Raw genomic sequence first — 15,664 nt, forward strand, 5'->3', positions numbered from 1 at the left:
CCCAATCTCTTTACGCTGGTATGCAACAAATTTTATCTCCGTCAAAGTGGTCAAACCGTAACAACCCGTAGCAAGGCTATTTTAGTAATTTCATAAACCCTCCTTCAAAAATTCGCGGGTTTCCCAAATTTTTTACCAAAAAAGGAAAAATAAATATTATTGACAACAAAGAGCCAGATTACTGAGATTGCATACACTATTACGTCACTGCATACTTCCTCACTCTCTAGTATCTTCCCTATATATAGGCAACCTTCATCAGCCTAATTTTACACAATTTCATTTCCAAAATAACAGGGGAAAAAAAAATCTAGAGAGAGAAAATAATACAGAGAGGAGAGAGAAAAAAAAGCTTAACAATGGCGGCCTCTAATGGCAGCGAGTTCTTCGAGATAGAACTGAGTAATAGCGAGTTAGAATCGTCGTTTGGTCGACCTTCTAACGCTGAAGCTGTTGCTAAAGATGAAGAAGACCTAATTTGGGCAGCGTTTGAGAGGCTTCCTTCTGTTAAACGGACGAACCTCGCTGTTATTTACGACGATGATAATGGCGTTGGAGGTGATAAATTGATTTCCACCATTGATGTTACTAAGCTTGATCGAAATCGTCGTGAAATGGTTGTTTTGAAGGCGCTTGATACTGCTGAACAGGATAATTATAAGCTTGTTTCTGGTGTTAAAAAACGTTTTAAAAGGTATTTTGATGATAGTTTAGCCCTAATTTGTTTGTATAATCAAATATCAGAACATGTTTTTTTATCGAGAATTTTTGTGGAATTTATTTTGTCATTTTTGCATTTCTTACAAAAATTGTTTCCGTAATCCTGCAGTTTATAAGATAATTTTTGCAATTCTGTATTTCTTTTTTTTTTTAAAAAAATCAGCAAATGTATTTTGGCGGTGAAATATGCTTCATAATCATATTTATTCATCCTTTTAGGTTTTCCTTTTTTCTTTTTTTTTTTTTTTTTTTTTTTTGTCCGAAAATCAAAATCAGAATAAATGTTTCGAACGTTAGATACTCCGTAATTTCTATAGAATTCTGGAACTTATTTTAAATGAATTCGAGGATTAATTAAATTCTGGAGTAATTTCTAGTAATCTGGAATTGAATTTCATAATTTTGCACTTTCCGAAGACATGCATTTATTTCATTGAATTTATGTTGAAATGCAGAGTTGGATTGGAATTGCCGAAGGTAGAAGTGAGGTTTAAGGACTTGAATATCACAGCGGCAGTAATGAGTGGCAAACGAGCTTTGCCTACTTTGATTAATTTTTATCGTGATAAAATTGAGGTTTTCTCTAATCTCCACTAATTAATTATGTAATTAACGAGAATATAGAAACTTCAGACACTAAAATTCCTGATTACTATTGTTTTTTTACTCCGTTTCTGTTTTAATTACAGGCCATATTGAAAATTTTGAGGCTATATCGTCCAGAAAGGCATTCATTAACTATCTTGAATAATGTTAGTGGATATCTCAAGCCTGGGAGGTAATCTACTTCTATTTAGCAATTTCTTGCTAAAGTTGTACGGTTGTAAAATTAAAATGTTTAGGCTATTTTAGCAATGTATAATTAGTTTACATATTCTAATTGTTTGATTTCATACGCGTTAGATGATGGTTGCGAAAGTTATGTGGTTTTATTGTTGTTTGGAGTAAGAGTAATTTAATTTTATTATTACTCTGTATCAACATTTGCTTTTATGATTTGCATCTTCGTCAATGAGCACAAGTGCAACATGAATAACTTACATACGTCAACTCAAACATCTTAATTAAAAACGTGTTTTAGTTACATCCTTAGGAGGTTGTCCAAGAGCGTCCCATGTAACATGAGAACTTGTAAGCTTTATTTTTAACTTTTACGATTATGTAGGTTCGTTCTGGAATAAATATAATAGATAAGAAATCACATGATGAAAATTAGTTGAAAAAGAGGAATTGAAGGTGATGGGGGATGGAGTCACTAAACTTGTTAATCTGAATTAATTGCTCGATCTCAATTGTGTTTATTCCAAAATCAATCTAATTATAAAGTCAAAACCTCATAACGTTTATGACATACCCATCTTATCAATTCAAGTCAAAACCTTATAACGTTCAAGATGTATTCAAGATGTCACAAAATTGGTGTCCAGGAGATTGGTTTATTGTTGCTTGTAAAATTTTCTGACTTATTTTTATTATTAAAGTGGTCTTGGTAGTAGTAGCTGTGTTCATTAATAGTTCGGTTATTTTTCAGGATGACATTGCTTCTTGGGCCTCCTGGAGCAGGCAAATCTACCCTGCTACTGGCTCTTGCAGGAAAGCTTGACAGTAGCTTAAAGGTGAACACCACCTGTTCGACTATTAGTCAATTTTCATGTTATATAAATACTTTGTTGGAAATGGGAAGAGTAGTACGTAGTGGGTTTGTAGTAGTATGGTAATTGATGAATGGAAATGAAGTATTGGAGTCAATGATGATGATGTAAATAATGTTTTTATTGCATGGCTTGGGGTGAAGCGAGTACATGCAAGTATGCTCCTATTTATACTAAGTAATGTCGGTTATAATTCCACCGACTTACCTCAACAATTTTACTTCTACATGTTTCTATTTTTATCTAGATAAATCTAGGTGCTAGTCTTTTATCTAGGTCCTTCTAACAACTAGATATTTATGCTAGATTTTTTCTTACAAGACAATTCAAGAATTTTCTAGATTATTATACTTGTTTTCAACACTCCCCCTTAATCAGAAAAATCTTGAACACCGAGTTGCCTTCGGAAATGGAGGAATTTATCTGTCGGTAATGCCATGGTGAATATATCTGCGAGCTGCTCTCCCGTCTTGCAGAATTGTAGCTCGATCTCCTGTTTCTCAACTAGTTCTCGAATGAAGTGATGTCGTATCTCGATGTGCTTTGTGCGACTGTGAAAGACTGGATTCCTTGTCATGGCAATAGCTGACATATTGTCACAGTGGATGGTTGTTGGATCTTCAGTGTCTTTCCGTAGATCTTGAAGAATTCTCCTTAGCCAGACTGCTTCACATGCTGCGCTTGTGGCCGATAGGTATTCTGCTTCTGATGATGATAGTGCCACCGTTGCCTGTTTCTTTGATGACCAGGAGATGGACTTTGATCCTATCTGGAACACGTATCCACTCGTACTTTTTCGATCATCGATGCTTCCAGCCCAGTCGCTGTCTGTGTAGCCTGTGAGCTTGTAGTCGTTCTCGGTCTCGTACATTATTCCATGGCTCTTCGTCCCTTTGATGTACCTGAGAATCCTCTTTACTGCTGCAAGATGTGTCTTTCTAGGTTCACTCATGAACCTAGAGACAATGCTGACTGCGTGTACTATGTCGGGCCTTGTGTTTGTGAGATAGATGAGAGATCCGACCATGCTACGATAGAGCGATGCATCTACTTTCTCCTTTCCGTCATACTTGGAGAGTTTCTCATTCGTAGCCATTGGTGTCGCCATTGGCTTGCAATCGCTCATGTTGAAATTTTTGAGCATGTCTTCAACATATTTCTCTTATGAGAAAAATTCTTCCTGGACTTTGCTTGACTTGCATGCCAAGGAAGTATTTCATAGCTCCAAGGTCGGTCATCTCATATTCCGACATCATAGCCTTCTTGAAATCTTCGATCATTTTTGAGTTAGTGCCCATGTAGATAAGATCATCTACATAAAGGCACAAGATGAGAAAATCATGTGACCCTTGGGTCTTGATGTAGAGTGATGGCTCACTTGGGCTTTTTGTAAACCCATTTTGAATAAGATAGCCATCAATATTGCTATTCCATGCACGAGGAGCTTGCTTGAGCCCATATAGGGCCTTTCGAAGGCGATACACCTTTTCTTCCTTGCCTTCGATTACATATCCTTGCGGTTGCTCAATATATACTTCTTCTTTTAGCTCGCCATTAAGAAAAGCAGACTTGACATCTAATTGAAAAACTTGTAATTTAAGTTGAGCTGCGAGTGCAAGGACTGACCTGATTGTCTCCATTTGAACAACTGGGGCATATGTCTCGTTGAAATCAACTCCGGGTTGTTGTGAATAGCCTTTTGCAACTAGGCGAGCCTTGTATTTTTGAATGGAGCCATCTTCATTGTACTTGATTTTGTAGACCCATTTCAGGCCTATGATTTCTTTGTCTTGTGGCTTGTCAACAAGCTCCCATGTGCGATTCTTCTCGATCATCTTGATTTCTTCATTCATGGCGTCAATCCATTTTTCTTCTTGCGCCGCCTCTTGGAAGCCTTGTGGTTCTCTGGCAATGAGGGCCATGATAGCATGATTACACTGACATTTATCCAAGTAGGCTGGACAACGCCTTGGTCATTGTGATCGTCGAACTTCTTGTGTTGGACTTGATTCTGGTGTTGAACATGAGCTTGATGGTGACCTTGGGCTACTCTGTGGTGATCTTGGGCTGCTTGGTGTTGATCTTGGGCTGCTTGGGCCTTCGCCTTGATCTGGACTTGAAAGTGGAATGACTGCTGCTAGAACTTCTAGATCGTGAACTTCTAAATTGCTCTCATTCCACTGCCATTGTCCTCCTTCGTTGAATATAACATCTCTGGAGATGATCAACTCCTTGGATTCGAGCTGATAGAGACGATATCCTTTTGACTCGTCACTGTATCCAATGAAGATACATTTTTCTCCTTTTCCATCTAACTTATCCCGATTCTCCTTCGGGACGTGGGCATATGCAATGCACCCGAAAACTTTGAGGTGCTCAACTCTTGGCTTTCGTTTGTGCCAAGCTTCGTACGGTGTCATGCTTCTTATTGCTTTCGTGGGAGACCTGTTCAGGATGTAAATAGCTGTGCGGACAGCTTCTGCCCAAAAATGTTTAGGCAGATTTTTTCCTTGCATCATACTCCGAGCCATTTCAGCAATTGTCCTGTTTCTCCTTTCTGCAACACCATTTTGTTGTGGTGTGCGTCTAACTGTAAGCTCCTTTTTGATGTCGTGCTCTTTACAGAATTTGTTGAATTCTTTGCTTGTGAATTCTCCTCCACGATCGGTTCTTAGAACCTTTATTAAATGCCCACTTTGTTTTTCTGTGAGGGCTTTAAATTGCATGAAGTGGGATAATGCTTCCGATTTTTTCTCCAAGAAATATACCCACATCATGCGTGAAAAATCATCAACAATCAACAGAAAGTACCTTTTTCCGCCAAGAGACGGATTCTTAGTAGGACCCCATATATCAGCATGGACAAGCTCTAATGGAGCTCTAGCCCTCCAAGATGAAGTTGGAAATGGTGATCTATGCATTTTGCCATAGATACAACCCTCACAAATTTTCTTTTCATTAGTGATTGGTGGTAGCCCAATCACCATTTCTCTTTTTTTAACAGTTTTAAACTGTCAAAATTTAAATACCCGAATCTCAAATGCCACAAGGTGGACTCATCCAATGTTGTGCTTAGGGCAATGTTTGACTCCAATTGCATCTTAAGTGGAAATATTTTATTTGGAGCCATTTTAGTGGTGGTGATTAATTGCCCCTTTTTCTTGTCATATATGTGGCATTGATTATTATCAAATTTCACCATATAGCCCTTTTGGACTAATTGGCCCACACTTAGTAAATTTTGTGCCAGCCAGGAACATAAAAGACGTCGGGGATGAATTTAGAGGAGCCATTTTTTGTTTTAACAACAATTGTTCCTTTTCCGAAAACTTCTTGATTACTCCCATCACCAAGAGTAATTTGTGATTTTATATTTTCATCAAGAGTTACAAAGAAATTTTTATTTCCGGTCATGTGGTTGGAACAACCACTATCTATATACCATATGTCGTTTTGCTCTTCTTGAGCATTTAGACAGGTATAAAATAGTTGATCATTATTTTCAGTGAAGTTGGCCTTTTCTTTTTGCCGGAAATAACAATCTTTTTCAAAATGAGAGTGTCGTGTACATCTTTTGCATTTGTACCGACAATCTCTTGTGTTATGGCCATTTTTCTTGCATAATATGCAAAAAGAGTTATTATCTCGACTCCCTTGATTTTTATAATTTCCTCTTCCCCGACCTCGATTATTAAAAATTTTCTTTTTTGGTTGAAAATTATTTTCATGGCCATTTTTATTTTCTCCATTAGAAAATTTTAATTTGGCCTGAAAGGCTTGTTCTACTGATTGCTCATCAAATCTACGCATTCTTTCTTCATGAGCCAGTAGAGAGCCCATTAGCTCAGTCATGCTGAGCAATTTAAATCTTTATTAGACTCTTCTATAGCAGCCACTATGTGATCAAATTTTTTGGTGAGAGTGCGTAGTATTTTCCGGATTATTTTAACATCTTCAATTGTGTCTCCGTTAGATCGAATTTGGTTAACAATATTTGAGACTCGATCAACATAAGATTGAATTGATTCATTATCGGCCATTTGTAGACTATCAAATTGACCCCACAAAGATTGAAGTTTAAAGAGTATTACCTTTTCCGAGCCTCTATATTTTGTCTCCAGGATACTCCACGCCTCCTTTGCCGTTGTAGCGGCCATGATCGTAGGTAGTATTGTTTCATCTATCCCACGATAAATTATGGAAAGGGCATAATGATCCCTTCTTATGTTTTGTTTGTATTGGCCTCTCTTGGAGGCATCCCAAGAAGCCTCTTCATTGGCATCTTTGGGTTTCTCATAGCCATCTTCAATAATTTCCCAAATATCTTGGGTGATGAAGATTGATTTCATTTGCATACTCCATTGATCAAATTTCTCTCCCTTAAATGTAGGTACCCAATTAACTTGGGGATTAAAATTGTTTGTGTTTGTGTTTAAGTTTGTGTTTGGATTTGGAATAGGGGAGGCCATTTGAATTTATGTGGAGTTGTTATATTTGAATTTGGATGATGAATGTAAAATGGAGGCTTTGGATTAAGTGGCTCTAGATACCAAATGTTGGAAATGGGAAGAGTAGTACGTAGTGGGTTTGTAGTAGTATGGTAATTGATGAATGGAAATGAAGTATTGGAGTCAATGATGATGATGTAAATAATGTTTTTATTGCATGGCTTGGGGTGAAGTGAGTACATGCAAGTATGCTCCTATTTATACTAAGTAATGTCGGTTATAATTCCACCGACTTACCTCAACAATTTTACTTCTACATGTTTCTATTTTTATCTAGATAAATCTAGGTGCTAGTCTTTTATCTAGGTCCTTCTAACAACTAGATATTTATGCTAGATTTTTTCTTACAAGACAATTCAAGAATTTTCTAGATTATTATACTTGTTTTCAACATACTTATTGCTAGTTTACTTCAATAACTATCCTAGTAATATGTGGAAACATTTAGGCTAGCTTTCATTATTTGTCAATAGGTAGCTCAAATTCTGTTGGTTTGATTTGTTGACTTGTTATGGTAGCATTTCATGCATACCGTACCCCTTCTTTGTCATGCATCTAAACAGTCTATGAGATAGCATAATATGATTCTAAACGTTTGCTTTACTTCTATGTGGAATTATTATGGTGAGATTAGCAAGTTTGAATGGGTATACTATTATCGAGTGGTCAACCATACCACAACATTTTCAACACTTTACATTTCTTGGTTATCTTGCCTTCGTGTAACTGTAGTGTCAAAACGACGATAGTGTCTTAGTTATAAAAATAAATGTTTCTTAGTTTATTGTGATTAATAGTATCCATACAAAGTGAATTAGACTATAAATACATATTCTTGATTGACTTTTACATCTACAGAAAAGTGGAACAATTACATACAATGGCCATGAAATGAGTGAATTTTGCGTGCAAAGAACTTCAGCCTACATAGGTCAAACAGATAATCACATTGCCGAGCTAACAGTGAGAGAAACTTTTGACTTTGCTGCTAGATGCCAAGGAGCAAGTGAATCCTTTTCAGGTATAATTTGGTGCGGGTATCGATAAAATGAACAATATACTTAGTTGTTATGTCAGAATGATTATTTAAATTCTAATCTGTAATGAAGGTCTATCTAATGTTTGAAATTACCTTATGTGCTTCATGTTGTGCAAGACATGGAAATTCTAAATTTATATTTCCTCACCTTGTAAATAAAAGTTGTCATATTTCATGTTTCTGTTATCTATCATTTTATGTCGGGAAGTGATTTGATCTTTGAGATTTAGATTATCTATGTTGCATGAAGTTTTGAATTTTTACTTCATTCTCGTTTTTCATTTGCTTTGCAGGATATATGGAGGAGCTTGTTCGACTGGAGAAACAAACAAATATACGTCCAAGCCCAGAAATTGACGCGTTTATGAAGGTTAGTTGTGCTTTCGAATTGACAATATCTGTGCCACCTGCATAGAGCTAGTTTACATAATATTTACTATATAGTAAATAAGAAGCGTTTATGAAGGTTTGTTGTGCTTTCGAATTGACAATGTCTGTGCCACCTGCATAGAACTAGTTTACAATATATGTACTATATAGTAAATAAGAATATATGATGAAATCTACAGGCACTGTCAGTTGGTGGAAATAAGCACAGCATTTCAACAGATTACCTCCTCAAAGTTCTTGGCCTTGATGTATGTGCTGATACAGTTGTTGGTAACGACATGAATCGAGGTGTCTCAGGTGGTCAAAGAAAGAGAGTTACTTCAGGTTGTCAAATCTTTCACTCACCTTTTCTTTTCCATGTATCTCTGCCCTTGGTATGGCTTTACTAATTTGCCTTTAGCTAGGTTGCAACTCAAACTTATATTTGTAGTTATGAACTTATGATGACGTTCACATTTTGCACCATGCAACTGTTATATTAGTAACTTTAAACTCATATAGTTAAATTTTCATATTTTGCAACTTGTTTTTATTTTTGCTAGTTAGGATGTCTTAGCAACATGTGTAGTTGTGTACTCTATGGGCAAACTATTGAAAAAGAATATTAGAGTGACTTTAATTTGGAATTTAAAATTTTCCAAACATTATGTGAAGAAAGTGGAATTGAGCCAAAGAAGAAACAAGGGAAGAACATGGAATAGTTTGGACTTTTAATATTTTGTGTTCTTTATGTGAAGATATCTTAGTTATAAATCAATAAGGTAGTTAAAGATAGGAACATAAAGAAATAATGATTGATGCTATTTGTATGCAGGAGAAATGATTGTTGGGCCTAAGAAAACTCTCTTCATGGATGAAATATCCACTGGACTAGATAGCTCAACTACATTCCAGATAGTGAAATGCATAGGGAACTTTGTTCATCAAATGGAAGGAACTGTACTCATGGCTCTTCTTCAGCCAGCGCCTGAAACATTTGAACTCTTTGATGATTTGATTTTGTTATCAGAAGGGAATATGGTCTATCATGGTCCTCGAACAGATGTGTTGGAATTTTTTGAATCAATAGGCTTTCGATTGCCCCCTCGTAAGGGCGTTGCAGATTTTTTACAAGAGGTATTTATCCAATCAATATCATTCATTTTTTTTTTTGGTTTTTCTTGCTCAATATAGTAGCCTTCTTGAATATGTCTGCTACTCTAGGTTACTTCTAAGAAGGACCAAGAGCAGTATTGGGCGGATCCTTCAAAGCCTTACCAGTTCATTCGTCCTGAACAAATTGCTGAAGCATTCAAAACTTCTAGATTTGGGAAGACTGTTGAAGATACTCTATCTGCTCTATATGAGAAATCGCAGAGTCATCCTTTAGCTCTGTCCAGAACAATGTTTGCTGTACCAAAATGGGAGCTTTTTAAGGCTTGTTTCTCAAGAGAAGTTCTATTGATCCGAAGGCATAGTTTCCTCTACATTTTCCGAACTTGTCAAGTATGTTTTATCTTGTCGTTTACTATGACAGAATATTTTACTTCAGTTATAACCTCAAGTATAATGTTTCCATGATATCCATTGTAGCTAAATGTGTAGGAAGTCATACAAAGTATAAAACATCGTCTGAAGTTGCATGCTTTACTTGTAGTCTGTTTCTCAACCAGTATGTTCTCTCTTTACCTGCTTGTTCCAAATGTATTAAAATGATAGTTTATTTAGTATGTTTCCTTGGTGCATAAATCTCCAACTTGCATAATCAATCACTTTTTTGGATGAAGAGACCTGATGTTCACTCAATAAAAACCTGATAAGTCTATTGAAGTCCCTTCTGGTGGAATATTTATATGGATCACTTTTCTGTCCCTTCATTATCTCTATGCTTGTTGGTAGGTCGCATTTGTGGGGTTAATCACAGGAACAACTTTTTTCAAAACAAGGCTACATGCTACAGATGTGACTTACGGAAATCTGTATATGTCCTGCCTTTTCTTTGGGGCCGTACATATATTGTTTAATGGCCTTTCTGAGCTGTCTCTCATGATATTTAGACTCCCAGTCTTTTACAAGCAAAGAGACAACTGTTTCTATCCTGCTTGGGCATGGTCACTTTCAAGCTGGGTTTTACGTGTTCCATATTCAATCATCGAATCTGTAGTATGGTCATGCGTTGTATATTTCTTGGTTGGATTTACTCCTGAAGCTGGAAGGTATATTGCTAATGAAACTTTCTCAGGACTTAATTGCTATAAAATACTTAATATAAGATATGTAATTCCTTTTCTTCCGACTTTTCCAGGTTTTTCCGTTTCATGCTGCTTCTATTTGTGATCCATCAAATGGCATTGGGTCTTTTTCGGATGTTAGCTACACTAGCAAGAGATATGGTCATTGCTAGTACTTGTTCTTCAGCTTCAATGCTTGCTGTACTCTGTTTGGGTGGTTTTATTCTTCCAAAAAGTAAGCCCCTTGACTCCCTATGAGATGGTATATATATATATAATATATATATATGGATAGCTTTCCGTACTGACATCATTACATTTAGATATGATAAAACCTGGGTGGATATGGGCATACTGGATATCGCCCCTTTCCTATGCTCAAAATGCAGTTTCTGTAAACGAATTTACAGCACCAAGATGGATGCAGGTACCCACTTATATCGTCTCTACATTTCCATCCGTCTGCACAGTATTTATGTGTGTGAGGGACTACTAACCTATATACGTTTCCAGCCCTCAGGAAACACTACAGTTGGAAAGAATGTCCTTGAGTTGCATGGAATGCCAACAGATGGTCGTTGGTACTGGATTGGAATTTTTGTGTTAATATGTTATGCACTTCTTTTCAACAGCATAGTTACTCTAGCCTTGGCCTACCTGAATCGTAAGTGCCAAATGTTCCATTTGCTTTACCTTGGGAAGGGTAGTAAAATTCTATGGCTCTGAACGCATAATTATGCTTTCTTTTAGCAAGCCAAGTAAATTGATTGCAATTGAGTTGCTTATTATATGTATTTCTTTGCAGCTTTAAAGAAAGCTCAGACTGTGATCCCAGTTGACATCTCAGTCGATGGTGCACCCAATAAAGGTCTAGTATATTCTCTTCCAAACATCCAACTGACCCTTCCATTTGATAGCAAGCATATAATACCTTTAAAAAAACAATACTGCAGTCCCCTAATTTGTTTACTTCCCATGCAGGCAAAGATGAGGTTCTCAATTCAAATGGAGCTTCTCCCAAACCCGACAAAAATAAGGGAATGATTCTTCCATTTGAACCACTGAGTATGACATTTCATAATGTCAATTACTTTGTTGACATGCCAAAAGTAATAAAAACCAAATTCCAATCTTTTTTTTTTTATTTAAAAAATTTCTTTATCATTTATTGCTGCATATATACTTATTGCTGCATATATTTTAGGCTATGAAGGAAAAAGGTGTACCAGAAACGAAGTTGCAGCTATTGGCAAATGTGAGTGGAGTTTTTTCACCAGGAGTCCTAACTGCATTAGTTGGATCAAGCGGAGCAGGAAAAACCACTTTGATGGATGTGCTAGCGGGAAGAAAAACAGGTGGATACATTAAAGGAGACATTAGGATCTCAGGCTATCCAAAAGTGCAGCATACTTTTGCCAGAATTTCAGGATATGTTGAACAGAATGATATTCATTCTCCTCAAGTGACAGTGGAGGAGTCTCTCTGGTTCTCTTCTTCACTTCGTCTTCCAAAAGAAATTAGTAAAGAAACCAAAAAGGTTAGTTCTATAATCGAATTTCTGCCTCGCAGAGTTATCCTAATTTAGTTAGCACCTAGCCTGTTATTAATAGCAAGCTACAATTTGATTGCAGGAGTTTGTTGACGAAGTGATGAGGCTTGTAGAGCTTGATAGTCTCAAACATGCTTTGGTGGGATTGCCTGGTACTACTGGCTTATCAACAGAACAAAGGAAACGACTAACAATTGGAGTAGAGCTCGTTGCAAATCCTTCTATAATTTTTATGGATGAACCAACATCAGGGCTTGATGCACGAGCAGCAGCTATAGTGATGCGAACAGTCCGTAATACTGTTGACACAGGACGAACTGTGGTCTGCACTATACATCAACCAAGCATAGACATATTTGAAGCATTTGATGAGGTTCAGCTATGCTCATTCACTATCTACACTCAAGGATTTTGCAATCTGAATCTATTTTCACCTAGCTTTACCATTTGTACAGTTGCTTCTTATGAAACGTGGTGGAAAAGTTATATATGGAGGAAAACTTGGACTTCACTCCTGCATTATGATAGACTATTTTCAGGTATGGATTTCAGCTCTGTTCACTTTTGATTATTGGTTCATTGTTCAAGTGATCAGAAAGGTGACTTATAAGTACAATTTCATGATTTTTTTTGTTTTTTTTTTGGGGTGAAAATAAGGATTCATTATTCATAGAACTAAACTGTATTAAGTCAGAAAAAAAGGCATAATGCTTTTTACAGACTGGGTTGAGTTTGCAATAACTAGAGGAATGGGGTAGAAATATAGTCACTAAATGCAATCAACAAAATTTCTAGCCTGAACTAATATATTGTTCATTAAGATTTAATTGAAATTTGGGTATTTTTCATTTCTTAGGGAATAGATGGAATCCCTCCCATTCCTGATGGCTATAATCCTGCAACTTGGATGCTTGAGGTTACTACCCCTGCCGTTGAAGAAAGGCTTGGTCAAGATTTTGCTAACATTTATCAAAACTCCAATCAGTTCAGGTATTTTTTGGGGATTTTTTGGGTGCTTGCTTCTTTTGCTTGCTCATTTGTGTTCTCATAATCACCTTTTGTTTTATCCCATGTCTTTTTCCATCATTTCTAGAGACGTAGAAGCTTTCATAGAGCAAGGGAGTATACCACCACCTGGATCAAAATCATTACATTTTAATACAATATTCTCTCAAGATATCATATCCCAGTTTCGGCTTTGTCTTCAGAAGCAATTTCTTGTATATTGGAGATCTCCAAAGTATAATGCAGTGAGATTCCTTCTTGCTACAATCTGTGGACTGGTTCTTGGCTCCATATTCTGGGATATTGGTTCAAAAAGGTAGGTTCTTCTCATCCAGTTCCATCTCCGCATACAAATGTTTGGCTGCCAACTATACTTGAAGGAGTTATATACTAGCATTATTGTCTCTCAAAAAATAATTTTATAAAAATTTACAGTACAGAAGTCGCTTAACTATTTTAATTAACTAATCTCTGATTTACAATTTACAGACATGCCTGTATTGAATATAAGGACACGTATACTTTATTATTAAAAAAAAAAAAAAAAAAAAAAAATCTGTAGAAGTCCATTCTCATAAGATAAGCTTAAAACACTAAGGTGTATCAGTGTTGTAATCTGATTGTGATTGTTTACCTAAATTCTAATGATTATCTAATTCCAAAGAGTTTCTTTCTCATAGAACCATGGAATATTCTTCCAGTATTCATGATTCCTTTTTTGTATGAAATGAGTTTTAACAGTACAATGGCTTTTTACAATATGCATTTTGACTTGTATACTTATAACATAAAGGGATTCGATCATCAACTTGTTTACACTCATGGGAGCCCTTCATTCTTCATGTTTGTTCTTGGGCGTCAGCAATGCTTCTTCAGTACAACCAGTTATATCCATTGAGAGAACAGTTTTCTACAGAGAAAAGGCTGCAGGAATGTACTCTCCTCTGGCTTATGCAGCTGCTCAGGTACATTTAATGACTAATTCCATTTTTGCATGGTTGATGCTTGGGACACTCTCTGAGAACTATAAGAGAAACAACATGATCGCCTATGTGATGTAGCTTTACAAACACTTGCATAGATATAAGCACCATACTTTGATTCAAGCAGCATATTTCAACTGCATCATGAGCAACAAAGGTTGTATGCCAGAATGAATCAACAACTTTTTGGGATGATACATCACAAATGTTTAAGTTATGAAACCTGAATTGAAAACCTATATGAAGTATTTCTTGTCACTGAATGAATTTCCTTAATGCTGATGAGATGAATGAGTATCAAATAGATACTGTTTATACTCCCGGAATGTATCAGATTGAATGCTTTGCTTCCATTTTTTTTGAATCAGGCTCTTGTGGAAATTCCATATATTGCTGCACAGACATTATCATATGGAATCATCACTTACTTCATGATCGGTTTTGAAAGGACAATAAGTAAGTTAATTTTATTTTATCACATATCCTCTTTTATTCTCATTCTCAAGAGGCCTTGCTTTGCAGAAAATTTTACTTGGGTTTGGGTGCACTAAACCTATGAAACTGTTTAATTGCTTGTTAGAGCCAACTTTTTGCTCTTGCAATCTTATTAAAAACACTTATTTGGAACTAAAAACAAAATGCAGACATCAGTTAGTGAACATTTATTTGAAATATTCTCAAGAGGTCCTATAGATTTATTGACATTCAATTGTGTGTTTTGCAGGGAAATTTCTGCTGTACCTTGTCTTTACATTCCTTACTTTCACTTACTTCACCTTTTATGGAATGATGGCTGTCAGCCTTACACCTACGCAGCATATGGCAGCCGTCATATCTTCTGCATCTTACTCACTTTGGAATCTATTTTCTGGCTTCCTTATTCCCAAGAGTGTAAGTGCTGTTTCCGTCTTTCTTACTGCTGCCAATTTTTTTCTGTCAAGCTAGGTGGCATCATGGCTTCTGATTTAATGTACTTCATACATCTTGTACTAAGTCTTTTTTTTTTTTAAACTCATGTGTTAGTATATCCCTGGCTGGTGGATTTGGTTCTATTACATCTGCCCTGTAGCATGGACACTACGTGGACTTATTTCATCACAGCTTGCTGATGTTGAGACCATCGTTGTTACAGAAGGGTTTAAGGGCTCGGTCAAAGATTATCTGGATCTCCATTATGGCTTTAACTCTGAAATGATTGGTATATCAGCTGTTGTTCTTATTGGCTTTTCTCTCCTTTTTTCTGGGGCCTTCATGGCTTCTATCAGATTCCTCAATTTCCAGAAAAGATGAGAACAAACACATTTGTTGGCCACTGTTGGTGAGGAAAAGATTAAAATTACAAGTCGCCAAAGAAGAGGAGGCCCAAGAGAAAAGTATAGGGGACAGACAAAAACATGAATCTTGTAAGGATTTATCGGATGGACTTTATACTTGGATCACCGAGGATCCAATTCCAACTTCGTGTTTCATCTCTCAGGCAGAGTTTTAGCATAGGCACGCCAGATGCTTCTGCTTGAAACTTACAGAAGCAATATGGCACATCTGACAATTTTAGGATCTCATGCCAATCACAGAAGTCAACTAGCTTAGCTAATAGATTTGTTTTAG

The 15,664-nt window shown here is 36.4% G+C and overlaps 1 protein-coding gene across 1 annotated transcript; it reads left to right on the top strand.

The window, feature by feature from the left end:
* Positions 1-352: 352 nt before the first annotated feature.
* LOC145571674 (ABC transporter G family member 31-like) lies at positions 353-15,346 on the top strand. The gene is made up of 24 exons (XM_081630699.1): positions 353-694; positions 1,176-1,296; positions 1,410-1,498; positions 2,252-2,336; positions 7,739-7,901; positions 8,213-8,289; positions 8,489-8,633; positions 9,124-9,425; positions 9,513-9,794; positions 10,188-10,504; positions 10,594-10,754; positions 10,843-10,946; positions 11,033-11,183; positions 11,325-11,387; positions 11,501-11,628; positions 11,724-12,056; positions 12,151-12,441; positions 12,524-12,607; positions 12,925-13,058; positions 13,162-13,389; positions 13,867-14,038; positions 14,425-14,512; positions 14,781-14,947; positions 15,080-15,346. The coding sequence occupies exons 1-24, from the start codon at positions 360-362 to the stop codon at positions 15,344-15,346; spliced, it is 4,287 nt and encodes a 1,428-aa protein (XP_081486825.1). The 5' UTR covers positions 353-359.
* The last annotated feature ends 318 nt before the right edge of the window (positions 15,347-15,664 follow it).

Source organism: Chenopodium album, chromosome 12 (assembly GCF_948465745.1).
Source record: "Chenopodium album chromosome 12, dcCheAlbu1.1, whole genome shotgun sequence".
NCBI lineage: Eukaryota > Viridiplantae > Streptophyta > Magnoliopsida > Caryophyllales > Amaranthaceae > Chenopodium > Chenopodium album.